The sequence below is a fragment of the Melanerpes formicivorus genome, unplaced genomic scaffold (assembly GCF_026170545.1).
Source record: "Melanerpes formicivorus ecotype bairdi unplaced genomic scaffold, bMelFor1.0.p_v2 SCAF_10, whole genome shotgun sequence".
NCBI classification, from domain to species: domain Eukaryota; kingdom Metazoa; phylum Chordata; class Aves; order Piciformes; family Picidae; genus Melanerpes; species Melanerpes formicivorus.
This window is the reverse complement of record NW_027142362.1, coordinates 19,944,910-19,959,646: the sequence shown is the minus strand read 5'-3', so window position 1 is coordinate 19,959,646 and position 14,737 is coordinate 19,944,910. Positions and strand designations below refer to the sequence as shown.

Genomic DNA, 14,737 nt, shown 5'->3' with positions numbered 1-14,737 from the left:
GTACACCGTTACCTGAGCTGAGCTCTCGGCACCAAGGCTTTTTCCTTCTGTGCCTGCTAGGGGCTATCTCTCTGCGGGCCGATGGCGCTGCCCTTGCACTGTGTGGCGGGAAGCATACCCCCTTCTCCCCCGACCCCAGCAACCCGCTGAAGTAGGGTGGGAAGCGCTCACGGCTGCCCGCCACCGGGCCGGCAGCCTTGGGGAGCCATCGCTGAGCCATGGCGCAGGGGTTGTCTCAGCCCGCTGCCGCCGGAGAACGGAGTCCGGCGGGGAGCCGCAGGGAGCCGCGAGTGTGGTGTCTGAAGAGGTACCGTTATGGCATCTACGTAGCGACAAACAAAGGCATTTTTGAAAGCGGTCTTCAATTTTGAAGCTTTTGATACTTGTCTAAAAGGTCATATTCTCCAGCTCGGTCGTTTACAGGTGAAAAATAGTTGCCGTTAAGGAAGAAGAATGTCAGGTATTTGTTGCAGCAGAGAAACATGCACTTTGAAGTGTCAGACAAGAAAGCCATTGAAATAGGGGCAGGTGAAAATGTGAGTTTTGCCTTGTTTTTTTGAGGTACTTGTCTCATTATTTTTAAATCGTTGGTGCTCCTGTATGTCATTTTTAGGAATCCACTTAGGCCCACTTAGGCTGTGGCTATGGGAGGCCTCGGGGTGTGGAATGCCCCATCATGAACTGCACACGGCAAAGGGGACAACACTGCTGTCAGGATAAGAACTGAGGCAGCTATAGGAAAGTCCCACCCAAAGCAGTTAAGAAATGCTTTTTCTTCTGTATGCTTAAGGGTAGTAAAGTAGCTTGGGATGTTCTTGAGAGTAAAGCATCACGATAGACCTAAGGTAGTTTGAGGCTAGGCCTCTGGGAGTAATGGTTTTATTTGACTCAAAAGATCTTCCTGTCTGTGAAATAGTGGTAATCCTGGTGCTAATCCACCTTTTGTATGGGCTGCTTAGATGAACAGTATTGCAGAGACTTTCTTATGACCTGATAGGCTCTGCTGTGTAAAATAATGGTATAGTATGTCCTGGAAGTTTAAATTCAAAAGACAACAGGTCTCTGATTTGTGTCTTAGAGGATGATAAGACCAAGGGACAGGCTGGAGAACTGGGCTGAGATGAATCTCAGGTTCAGTAAGGCAAAGTGCAAGGTCCTGCACCTAGGTTAGGACCATCCTCAATATCAATACATGCTGAAGGATGATGAGATTGAGAGCAGCCCTGCAGAATAGGACATGGGGGTGCTCATGGATGAGAAGCTGGACATGAGCCAACAATGGGCACTCACAGTCCAGAAGGCCAATGGCATCCTGGGCCACATCAAAAGAAGTGGGGCCCTCAGATGGAGAGAGGCAATTCTGCCACTCTGCTCTGGTGAGGCCTCCCCTAGAGTCCTGTGTCTAGCTCTGGGGCCCCTCACACACGAGAGAGATAGACTTGCTTGAGTAGGTCCTGAGGAGTGCCACAAAGAGGATCAGAGGGCTGGAGCACCTCTTCAATGAATACAAGCTGAAAGAATTTGGACTCTTCAGCTTGGAGAAGAGAAGGCTCCAGGGAGATGTTGTAATTACGTTTCTGTATCTGAAGGGGGCCTACAGGAAGGTTGGGGAAGGAATGTTTAGAAGAACTTGCAGTGATAGGTCGAGGGGCAATGGTTTGAAACTGAGGCAGGATAGATTTAGATGGATCGTAAGAAGGAAGTTCTTGACAATGTGGGTGAAAAAAATACTGGAACAGGGTGCTCAGGGATGTGGTTGAGCCCTGTTCCTGGAGATATTCAAGATCAGACTTGATGTGGCCCTGGGCAGCCTGATATAGTTGAAGGTGGCCCTACTGCCTGCAGGGGGGTTGCACAAGGTGCTCTTTAAGGGTCCTTTCCAAGCCAATGCAATCTGTGAATCTGCCATTAACAGTGGCTGCTTTGGATCTGTTCTGAGAAGGGCTAAGCAACACAGTAAGAAAACCATCAGCAGTTATTTTGCCTAGAAAAAAAAGATGCCTACTTAGAGATAGCCGCAGCTTCTTTCTCCTAGTGATTGCAGTTTTGAGACTCTCTGATATATTCAATTGTTGTATTCAGTTTAGTCTGCTTAGGAAATAATTATTATTGCATAATACTTATCATTGTCTTGTGTAAAGCATCTTTTTTTGAATGAAGAGTAATTTTTACTTGATTTATTATGGATAAATTACGCATAACGAAACGCAGTCATAAACCTCCATCTTCTGAGATAGTTTGTTGTATTAAGCTAGATAGATAAGATCATAAACCCAAAAAATTTGGCACAAGGTTTTCCTTTCTGATTGTTTTCTTTAGCATGTAAAAAGTTCTCATCTATCATAACAAGTGGAATTTAGTAAGATAATCACCATCTTTCATCGGTTTGAGGGCATCTTTCACAAGGTCTTTTTTTTTCATTCATAAGATAGGCCTGAGTCCCATGGAGCATTCTCTGATAGATTAGCACTTCCAGGTACGTTTTGTGGGGTTTAAGCATCCTCCTGTCACTCATGTATTGGAAAAGCAACTTTTCCATTCATTGCAGTAGTGTCACACTGTCCTTTTCACGTACTTCAGGATTTCTATTTTGTAACCATGTATTTGCAGTTCATTTTTTATTTATAGTTTGCAGTAAGTATTAAGTAAGAGCCAGGTTCTGACAGTTCATGTAGTGTATTACAATGGTAGTATTTTGTAGCTCCATAGCATCTTTAAGGGGCTTACAATTGTTTTCATTGTTTTAGCTCAATGTTCAGATCAATGTTCGGCACATTGGCCACAACAACCCCATGCAGTGCTACAGGCTGGGGTCAGAGTGGCTGGAGAGCAGCCAGGCAGAAAGGGACCTGGGGGTACTGGTTGATGGCAGGCTGAACATGAGCCTGCAGTGTGCCCAGGCAGCCAAGAGGGCCAATGGCATCCTGGCCTGCATCAGGAACAGTGTAGCCAGCAGGAGCAGGGAGGTCATTCTGCCCCTGTACACTGCGCTGGTTAGGCCACACCTCGAGTACTGTGTCCAGTTCTGGGCCCCTCAGTTTAGGAAGGATGTTGACTTGCTGGAATGTGTCCAGAGAAGGGCAACAAAGTTGGTGAGGGGTTTGGAACACAAGCCCTGTGAGGAAAGACTGAGGGAGCTGGGGTTGCTCAGCCTGGAGAAGAGGAGACTCGGGGTGACCTTATCACTCTCTACAACTACCTGAAGGGAGGTTGTAGACAGGCGGAGGTTGATCTCTTCTCCCAGGCAGCCAGTACCAGAACAAGAGGACACAGTCTCAGGCTGCACCAGGGGAGGTTCAGGTTAGATATTAGGAAGAAGTTCTATACAGAGAGAGTGATTGCCCATTGGAATGGGCTGCCCGGGGAGGTGGTGGAGTAGCCGTCATTGGAGGTGTTCAGGAGGAGACTTGATGGGGTACTTGGTGCCATGGGTTAGTTGTTTAGGTGGGTTGGATTGGTTGATGGGTTGGACGCGATGATCTTGAAGGTCTCTTCCAACCTGGTTTGGTTTATTCTAAAATAAAGGTTTATTCTAAAGCTCCACAGTACCTATTGTAAGTGAACATTATTATTCCCCATTTCATTCAAGTAAATGAAACAAGTCCCAAAGACTCAAGGGGAATTTCTGTAGCATCAGTAGAGGATAGAATTTTCCTTTTTCTTTGCAAGTAATGAGCATTGTTATACTTGATATAGAAGGGGGCTCGAACAACTCGGAGGAGGTGGCGACACAATAAATGTACAGGCAGCCCTTCTGGATTAAAACTGTTCTTTTTGCTAATAATCTGTAAGGAAGCATCTGTGTGGGAGAGAAATTGTTGGGACATCTGGTGTAGGGGGCATGGAATTTTGCAAGTTCTTTTTTTTCCCAGTTAAAAGTTGTAGTGAATGGGCTTGAGCAATGAGGGCTGTACAGAGGTGACTTGATTTTTAAAGTCTATGTGGATCCTCTCATTAACAAGTACATTTATTTTGGTTGATAGTAGCCTGATCTTCCTTTGATAAGAGTTTTGTGGTTAAACCCTAGTGAAATTCTCACTGTATAATTTAAAGAGGCAATTTAAGGCAGCATGACCTGTCTGTTGGAGGTTATTAAACTTGCACCTCTACCAACAAATCAAAGCACAGTCACTTGCAGTAGCCATGGCTACAGTTCAGAGCAGGAGGCTTGGCACTGAAGGGGACAGGGAATACTAGTGTGGGTTGTTCCACTGCCTGAGCTGGGGGCTGTGGAAACAAGTCCCTGCAGCTGTGGCCAGATGGTGCCCCAAAGTGGGACCTGAGTTATTTCAGCTGATGGCTATCTTGCTGTAAAAGGTTACATCTGGTGTACATGGTTGAGAGTATTTTCAGCTCCATGAATTAAACTTTTAAAGCAGATGAACAGTGGCTACTTAACCATGTTCTCTGGTATAATGGATACTGTAATGGTAATACTATGTTTACTGCCCTCCTTAGTATGCTTTTTTTGCAGCTGATTGCAAGATATGTGGTATGTGTTGCTAAGTAGCTTAAAATCCCTTTCTTTGGCAAACAGTTTAGAGAAATTCAAATACAGCAAAGTGTGATGAGAGGTCAGCTATTGCTGTGCACACAGAAAAGTATTGATTTGTTGCAGTAACTTGCATTGCTTAACACCCAACTGGCAAATAAAACTAAACAGTGATAAATACAAATAGAAGTGAAAAAGAGCAAACTGGAGAATTTTCTGATCTTTGATATGTACAAACAGGAGTGAGAAAGAGTCTGTATGTTACATTGTTTAAAATTGAATTGTACCCACTTACTATATTAAGATAATAATGCAGTGAAATATAATTACTACTACATAATGCTAGAGAAGAGCTAGCTAGTGTAGTAGAATCCTCAACAACCAGTATTTAAGTCCTCTTTAAAATGAGAGGATCATTAGAGGTGGTAGGGAAAAAGCAGATGTTCTCCAAGTGTTTTATTAAACATGTTGTCTTGTATAACAATAATAATGATCATTGGCAGAGCTAGGAATCTAGGAATTTTATATGATATTTTTAAACCTCTCCCATTCCTCTGTGTACAAACAGGAAGGGAGCAGTCCAAAGAAACTTCGTCCTAGCAGATTTGTCCTCCCTGTTCCCATCCTTTCTTGCTCAGCTGTCCTCCTACCAGTGTTGCAAGTGCCTATCCTTCTGCAGATGTTAGGTAGTATGCATTTTTTATGGATTTATTCTTTTTTCCTGGCTACAGTTTTCTCACGTTCTTCTATTTATTTATTTATTTCAGTTTTCCTGGAAACGGGATGGGATTGTATTCCTTCATAAACTGGACTGTGAGCCCTCTGGTGGTACTTTCTTTTCTACCTGTGTTGTAGGCTGTGCTAACTTTCCAGCCCCGCTCGCTTGAGCCAAAGGAGTCAGATTGAGGTCTATTTCAACTACTTTCATTTTCCTGATGGTCTTTTATTTAATCATTGTGAGATGGAACACTTGCTTTCAATGGCATACCTGGGAATTTGGCGCCTCTGTCAGTGACCTCGCATCCTCGGTAATCGGGGTTGGTGACAGCCCCGGTGCAGACGTAAGGGTTTATTGGGGAGCCCCTGCGGTTTCTAGTGATGTTGTGCGGACGCTGGCCATCCCGGCGTCTCCACTCAGCCGTATTTAAGTTTGTCAGCAGGGCACAGGCCAGAGGCAAGCAGTGTCTAGGCTGCGTTCACACCTGCCGGGAGCCCGCTGCCGCCCCGTGTGCGCGGCCGAGCCGTGCCCGCTGGGTCGGCCAGTGGGGGGTGCAGCACGGCTGCGCTGCTCAGCGCCGCGGACTGACGCAGAGCTGCTCTGGAGCGGGAAGGTGCCGAGCAGCAGCGCCTCCACTTGCTGAGCGCACAGCGGGGGTAGCAGGGAGCTAAGGCTGCTAGGACCGCCTGCTCTGGGTCTGTGTGCGAAAAGCTCCGATCGCCTCTTGGGAGAGCATCTGTAAAACGGGAGAATGGTATCACCGTTTTTGGGTGATACCTACTCGGGATTTTAACGCTTTCCTTCCCGGCACATTGAAGCCTTTGCAAAGATTTCCCAGTACTGCGTCCTGGCTTCTTGGAGAGGTACAGTCAAAACCAGTTCAATGCAGGCTTTGGGATTTTTTCAGCACATTGCTGGACTATACCTGCTCTAAATGCCTACAATACAGAGGAATCGGGCTGCTTCCAATGGGATGCATTTGCATAGAGGAAGAATTACTCAATTAAGATGGGTAATAAGCAAACGATATTTACTGATGAACAGCTAGATGCCTACCAGGTAAGATACCTTAGTTTTCATTAGGGAAAGGAAAAGAATAGTCATCATGTTTGTGTGGTGGTTGGGTTTTTTTTTGTTTTGTTTTGGAAACTTCACTTGTTTCCTACATGCATGTGTTCTGTGGTTCCTTCCAGCAATTTTAACAGTGTTTTAGGACTGGGTTGTTGAATATACCCTTCTTTCGATTTGGGGAAAGGAGTCAAATCCTCAGTGTCTGGACTAGGAAGCAGGATAAAGGCTGTGACTAGCTGACAATGGGAGTTTTCAGTAGAATCTTTCTATTGAGGGTTTCATAAAAAAGAAAGTGTAGCAGTAGCCTCTTTTTGTCTCCCTGATACCTTTGCTGGCAATAGAGGGGAAAGGGGGAAAAAGATCAAACAGGAAAGATCTTGTCTTATTTCACTTTTCTAATGATAGGTAACAGAAATATGCTCACTGTAATTCTAGAATAGGTATCGTTCTGCTTGCATCCACTCCTGGATGGCAGTTTCTTACCTTGACACAAGAACTATGCATTTTAACTCCAGGGATATCTTATTGACACTCTTTCATTTACCTCACATCGACTGAATTTTTTATATGGCAAAAAAGTATATTAGTTTTCCCAGGTTTCAATTACGTTACAGCACATGTCTTACTGATGTGGCTTGCAGGGAGCTCTCCGCACAGTGGGCACCTTGGAGAAGTTTCTGACAATGCCATGAGACAACATATTGAATAGAAGTATGCTGAAGCAGGAGACAGCTGACACGTTATGAGATACAGACAGGACTGGCTGCATTGCTTTCTTCCATTATATGAAGTTATAAATTAACAGTGCAGGAAATGTCCATTTATTTTATCTCCTGATAAATCAAGAGACAAATCCAATGCATGCAAAAGTGAACAACCTTCTTTTTATTTTCAGAATCTTTAACTCAAGCTCTTGAACTAAACACTATGATTTAAAATGCTATTCCCCCCCCCCCCCCCCCCAATTTACTGCTATCATGGACTTCTCAAAGGTGTAGATATTCAGCCATGGAGAGTCAGGGTAGGAATATATGCTAGAATTCTTTAATATATTGACCCATCCTGAAAATAAGGCATAAAGTAAATGCTTTTAGTAAGTTCCCAGCCTTTTCCTTGTTATGGTAGGAAATGTGAAAATGGAGCTTAATTCCCACTTTGTTACACATCTCACCAGCAGTCTGTCATTGTAATACATTAGTCTAAGTTAGTTGTCTTAGTAAGATCCAAAAAAACCTTTTTACATCCTGATGGACGGGCAAGAGGGAAGTATCTGTAAAACACTGATGTCTGTCTTCCTATTACCAATAAAAGTGAACACAGAACAGAGCCCAACTGCAGTGAAACAAAACAAAATCCAAATGCAATTAATGTTATCTTCATGGCATAAACTGGCAAATGCAAGAGCTGAAATGTCATCCCTAATTCACTACTCTTCATGTAAAAATTGCCTTTCTCTAATGGCCTTTGCAGCCCCTGCCTTTCATAATGCTGGGTAATTGATCTCAAAGCCTGGCAGTACTGAGGCCCAGTGGATTGTGCCAGCCTACGGGATTTCTCTGTTACAGGCACACTTGTGGTTCATTAGTTTAGTGTTAGATAGTTTTTAACCAGTAATATACCTGTTATGTATGGGAAGTACAATACTATAACATGTTTCAGGACAACAGCCTCCAGAATTTGTCAGGAAGGAATATTAGCCTCATGGAGTGAGCAATCAGATGAAGTCCTCAATCTGATAGTGATTTGCCTCTGATATTTTAGTTACTGCATGCCTCTCGGATCTTCTGAACGGAGAAATTCTGAGCTTGCTGCAGTAGCCATCCACGCAGAACTCTTGCCTCTCCACTGCCTTATGGGGCAAGACACAGTTGCTGTAATACAGCCAGAGCTAACTTGGAATTTGCTATCTTGACTCTCATTCCGTCATTTATGGAATTCCTTCAGAACAGAAGAAGGGAGAATGGGTTATAGTTCCTTAGGTTTTAAAATTCAGGTCTTTCATTTTTTGAATCAGCAGTTGGGTTCTCAGGTCCTCAGAACAAAGGTAAACCACTTTGTGGCAGGGTCCCCTTTGCAACAGTCGGTTATGTATGTCCGCAACCCCGGTGTGCAGTCAGGGAGTATCAGTGTTCCTGAAGCAAAAAAGTCAGCTTAATCCTTATTGTTAAATGGCTGGGTTTCTTTTTGGTTTGTTTTGCTTTTTTTACTTTGCCACAAGTCTGTTAGAAGGCAGTTCACAACCTCATTCCAGTCATGGTTAGATTTATAATTTCTTTATTTGAACATATTTCTGGCCGTTGTGTTATCTGAAACTTCCACCATTTCTATCTTTCACACAAATTGTTCTGAACCTAAAATGCTACTTTAGTAGTGAAATTTCTTTTTTTTTTTTTCCAATTTTTTAAAGCATTTGTACAGCATAGGAAACACTGCAATGGAAAAGTGGGAAATGAATATCCTTCAAGTACAATAAAACCACATATAAGTGGCTTTGGTTCTCGGGAGTAAAGATTAAGCAGCAGAAAAAAAACCTGCTTGAAGAGCCGGCATGCAGAAATCTCAGATCATTAAAATATTATATTAATGAGATACTTTGACCTGATCTGTTTTGTCTAAAGCATTCTGAAATGCCCATGTATAAAGATATATTTCTTTTTTTGGCATGCAAACTGTCGAACAGTCACCTTTTAGCAGAACCTTTGCGTTTAAATGAAATATTTGTAATTCTGGTCACCCTCAAGATGACCTCCATGTGTTTTAATAGCCGAGTGTTTTAAATGCTTTTCATGAAGTCTGGAGATGGGTGGCCAGTTTGTAAAAGAGATGCAGAACAGGACTTTCCCCCCACCTCAAAATAGGTAGAAGCAAATTAAAGGCTAAAAAGCTGCAAACACCTGGTCATGCCTGCTGTTGTTAAGATGGCATCACCTATTATTTAGTGTCCTAGTTGACAGCTTATAAATTTTCATAAGCTCAGGGAAATGTTTTGGAAAGCAGGCTTTAACAGATTCATTTCCTCACTGAAATTCACCTCATGTAAAGTTAGCCTTGTAAGAAAAGGCATTCTGGGGATGATTTCTTCCTTAGAATGCATGACAGATTTTTTGGTTGGTTTTGGTTTTTGTGATTTTATATTTTTTTAAATTTTTTAAAAACATTAGATGCAAAACCTAACCAAGGTCTGACAAGGGAACAGGTAAGTATTAATCATCAAGAAAGAGATATTTCTAAATCAAAGAACTTTCTAAAATTAAGCTTTTACAAGTTATCTACAGCTTTGGAGGTCAGGTCTCATAAGGAGAAAAGAAAATGAACAGGCATTTTATATTTTTGTACATTTTTACAATGGAAAATCCAAGTATATGATAATGAAACATTAGAGCTGTATGTTGGCCTCAGTGCACCGCATTTCTGACTGAGAGAGTTATACTAAGCAGGAAACGCATAGGAGCTGTGCTAGGATATGGATGAAGTACTGCACTGTTCAATCAATCTCGTTGCCTTTTCTGGGGCTCCTCAGATAAGTCGTCTGAATTTGATAAAAGTTTGATTCTAATTTTTTTCTGAATAGACACAACCTAGAGAATAACACACTGCTATTTTATGTGAGATGTTAATGGGTTTACTGCAAGCCGTTTCTTCTGGAGCTTGTTTATTAATGGGGTTGTTTACACTATTTCCTGTAGCATCAAACCAATCTTTAGCCTGGCTGTCTTATAGGCCCTATTACAATAAGACATCATAATATGAAATGATGACTTGCTTCTTTTACACAAGAATTTACCTATTACAGAGCTAACTTTTCAATACAAAAATCCAGTCAAGATAAGATTTTAACTCTACTGCACAAGAGTTATATGAAGTCAGATGAAACAAGTTACGTTATGATTTGTCAAGAAATGCCGTTTTAAAAGTCAGACTAGGCCATCAAGCTTTGTTTTGATTTAAAAAGCTGTGCTTGAGTTAGTCAGGATCTCTGATGAAAATGAACCCTTTGCAAGAATACAAAAAGTGCATTCATGAGGATCTTCTCTGAAAAGTATTTTCAGTTTGGTAGAGTATTGCTGTTAATGTGCAAATTTAAGCAGCAAAATAACAGAGCAAGGCTTTTGTGAAATTATCCTTGAGTTGGGTTCTAGTATCATGTTACCACTTGGTGCTTGTATAAATTGAGCAAAATTATTTTGTTGAGAGTTTGCTCCTCAGCTCTTGCTAATGTCTTAACTGTTTCACTGCTGTGTTGCAGTGTAGATAAATACACTGGCTCTCATAGCTGCAGATTTTTCCTGAAACTGTGGTATGGTAGTTCTGAAATACATGTGACTACCAATAAAGATAGGCTGGATGGTCAAATCTCCATTGCCATTCTGATGCAACCAATGTTCTTAAACATAGAAGTCTATATACAAATACTGATATTAATGCAGATACTAAATCTGACAGGCTTGTTTTACTGTTTAAATCTACATTTATTGAAGTACTTGAACAGCTGTGCAACTTGAGGGCTGGTGCTAGTCTCATTGACTTCTAGTAGCTACTCAAATACATTAATAACTTGCTGACTCGGCTTTGCATAAATCCTTAAGCTAGGCTCAATTGTGTGTTAACTAGACTGAAAGTATTGCTTCCATAAATTATCAGAATAGAATTAATAAAATAGATCTGATACAAAATCCATTTGCTCCTTCCCAGCACCTTTTAATTTAGATTTGGTTTTTTTTTTGTTACTTCATAGGATGATGTTTTTGTGGTGTTTTGATTAAATGTTCTCACACACATTTTATGCTTTTAGTACAGTCCAAAAGATACTTTGTGATTTTAAAAAATGAAACCTCTGAAATAATTTGTTTAAAATGTTAATACTTCAAAATGTTGCAGCATTTAGTACTTGTATTGAAAGCTATTCAGATAGCTGTTTGAATCTAATCTGTTTTACTTGAGGATATTGTCAAAATTCCTATTAGTCATTGGTTTACTTTGTGGCTTGCTGGCTTTTGTTTGAGACTTTCTAATTCAGGGTGATTTTTGAATTGATAAGACTGGTTTATATTCTTTCCTTGTTTGTAAGAGTTTCTAGTGGAGCTTTTGCAGGATCAGAATAAACCTGCCCTTGTGAAATTAGCCATAAAAAAGGTAAAATTTTACATGTATTTTCTTAGAGGAGAAATCTGCATTTAATGGGTTTAAGAAGTACTATTTTGCAGTGGCTTTGCATTCTTGAGCCTTGCTGTTCTTTGATTCTGTTATTCCTTTCTCCAGTTTTCCATCTCTTCTGCCAAGAAGTGTGTTGCTCATCTATGTAAAATGAGTTCTATTTGAAAACTGTGCCTTATGCACAGTGATACTTGTTTCCCAAAGTAACAAGTGATGATCTTTCAATCAGTAGATTCTGCCATTCATAAACTGCCCACTGTGCTGTTGTTGGCAACAGATCCAACAGAATAAGTGACACGTGGTCTGGCTCTGGAGCCATACCTCTTGTTACACTCTGTATGTACACTTTATCTGAAGTCCAGTATCAGCATTCTCAGTATAGTTATCATGGTTTTGTTCAAATTCTGTGGAATTAAACATAAAGCAGAACTGCTCTAGGAGTTTGCAGTGAGGTCTTAATAACTGTTGGGGAAGGTAGTGGATCACCACGTTTCAGTTTGTTTCTGTTTTGTCCTAAACCTACATACACCTGACATAGGAAATCAAATAGAACTCTGCTACCCTGTACATTCTGTGATTCTATAAGATGAACTTTAAGAGCAGAGGCTATTAACCCTACTTCACAAGCAATGTTGAGTGACTTGCAGAAAATGAGTGGCTTTGAGCCAAGAGCAAAGCCACCCACAGAAGCAAAGGGCCTCAGCTATTTGACTCATCTCTGCAAAACATTTTAAGGACCAGTTAAACCACCTAAATACTGTATTTGAGAACCGTCACATTATGCAAGATAATGATCTCATTGAAGTCATTGGGAAATTTTCTGTTAACTTTATGTCCAGCAAAGCAGATAAAATAAAGCTAAGTGGATAATTGGAGATTCGTTAAGTGTTATCTTGCCTCCAAAAAAACAGCAGTGCTCTTCTGTAACAGACTTCTAATTAACTTAATTAAAGACACAATCACAGAGTGAGAACATTGCTCTTAAAGGAGGAGCACATATTCTTCTCAGGTGCTGGAGCAGGAACCCTTTGAAAGCAAAGCCTCTATTCTAAATAACCTAAAGCCCACAAAGGGGCCTCCTGTTGCTTGTTGTTGAGGCCATTGTGTAGCATTAGAAATAAAAATAATGACTCTTAGCATAAATTTTTGTCAGAAATATTATTAGAATAAACCTTTATTAGAATAAACCAAACCAGGTTGGAAGAGACCTTCAAGATCATCGTGTCCAACCCATCAACCAATCCAACCCACCCAAACAGCTAACCCATGGCACCAAGCACCCCGTCAAGTCTCCTTCTGAACACCTTCAATGACGGCGACTCCACCACCTCCCCGGGCAACCCATTCCATAGCGCAATCACTCTTTCTGTATAGAACTTCTTCCTAACATCCAACCTGAACCTCCCCTGGCGCAGCCTGAGACTGTGTCCTCTTGTTCTGGTACTGGGTGCCTGGGAGAAGAGACCATCATCAGCCTGTCTACAACCTCCCTTCAGGTAGTTGTAGAAAGTGATAAGGTCACCCCTGAGTCTCCTCTTCTCCAGGCTAAGCAGCCCCAGCTCCCTCAGCCTCTCCTCATAGGGCTTGTGTTCCAAACCCCTCACCAACTTTGTTGCTCTTCTCTGGACTCATTCCAGCAAGTCAACATCCTTCCTAAACTGAGGGGCCCAGAACTGGACACAGTACTCGAGAATTAGTTAGAAGTAGGAAAACTTTGAGTATTTAGTTTGTGCTTTTCTAGCAGGGCTCCCAGTGGTTTTAGTGTCCAGACAGAATAAACAGGTTTTTTAAGTTCATAGTAAACTCAAATACAGGTCATATAGTAGCAGATGTGTTCTATGATATTTCTGACTGGAAGCAAGGTGAATGTCATCATAAGTGACAAATGCTTTCCAGGGCCCACTTCACCTTTCCTTATGAGGGAGTTAATTGAACTTGTTAGTTTACTGTTTATTGCTATGATTGTGTATTTTCTGTATTAATGGAGTAGCCAGATGAAAATTGGAGGATTCACCTCTGTTTTCCTTTAGTCACACGTCTTAAATTGGAATTAAATTGCTGGAGTTCCAGCAACTATAAAATATAATTACATTGTTCAGACCCTTCAATCCAGCTAAAGGTGGTGCTTTCAAAAAGAAAGTAAAAGGCAGTCCTGCACCTGTTTGATGCTATCAACAAAAGCAGATCACTTTTAGCTTCATCTCCTCTCCCATCACTACCTACACTGTATTCTAAGCCACTTAAAGGAAATTAGCCAAGCTGGAGCTGAATCCGTTTTGGTTAGTTTAGTTTCTACACACATTAGTTCCTTCTTTCAGCGTTCTCCCTTCATTTTATACTACTCACTGGTGTGAAGTCTGCCTAAAGGAAGAGGCAGAAATGAGAAGCTGAGAAGCACTAGTGGTGGCTAGGTTTCCTTTTCAGGCATGGCTTTAACACTGGCTGTTTGGGACCAGGCAGGCTCCTTAATAGTAAAACATTTCCTAGGTGGTGTGCATGGTCTTGCTGCGCATCTAAAGCATTAGCTAGGCCACAATTAGTTTGTGGCCCTCTGACTCTGAATAGCTTTAAGACCTCTGCTAGTGGATCTGCAAATCTCCTGTAAGGGGCTTTTTGTGTTTTGATTTGTGCGTGTTGGGTTTTTTTGAGACCACTCATCTCTAACACACAATTGCATGTCATAGGCAGGCATAATTGGAATGCTGCAGTCAGTAGCATTGTTCAGGCAGACACTTGCAACTACTTCGGTTATGAACATCTTCAGTATCAGTGCATTTTAGATTAAAAAAAAGAAAGCTTACAAATACAAAGCCAGACAATAGTTTGTCATCCAAGACATGAGATGACTCAGATTAAAATCAAATAAAATTACATGGACCTTTAGCAAAAAAGGTTCACGATCTGACCTCTTAATGTGTCTTGCAATGGCATTTTTATGTGATTTCTGGGAGGTAAAAGATAACTTTTCTTTTTTCATCTTTCATCTCCATTTCCTTGTCAATTACTTGCCAGGTTTCTAGTGATGTAACTCTGTCTGTTGCTTTCTCAGGCCTGTATAGTTAGGGGACAATTGCTGCTGAGGGCATTACAGTTATTTGTGAGATTGCACTTGCCTTTCCTTAGTGAATTAAGCATCCTTAAGTGACAGTTTGACTGTAAGTGTTGCATGTGCTGGAATTAATGAAGACTTAACCACCTGGCTCCTGTTTCACTTTGTGCAGTTCTAGACAATGTGACATCAGTGTCAGCAGCTCACAAGGTGCTTCCTATTGTGCCTTGTAACACTATTCCGCTACACAATA

The 14,737-nt window shown here is 41.4% G+C and overlaps 1 protein-coding gene across 3 annotated transcripts in view; it reads left to right on the top strand.

Annotated features, from left to right (window-relative positions):
• The first annotated feature begins 38 nt into the window (after nucleotides 1-38).
• The window catches only part of CIB2 (calcium and integrin binding family member 2), a 43,501-nt gene continuing 28,802 nt past the window's right edge, over nucleotides 39-14,737 (top strand). The window contains exon 1 of one of the 3 annotated variants that reach the window (XM_068144102.1): nucleotides 39-307. Coding sequence is in view for 2 of the 3 variants with exons in the window: in XM_068144099.1 (XP_068000200.1) it covers nucleotides 219-307 (89 nt within the window). In the remaining variant the exon portion in view is untranslated. Of the gene's footprint in view, nucleotides 308-5,949; nucleotides 6,270-14,737 lie in introns of those variants that run through there. The other 2 variants (XM_068144099.1, XM_068144101.1) reach the window with 2 other exon arrangements.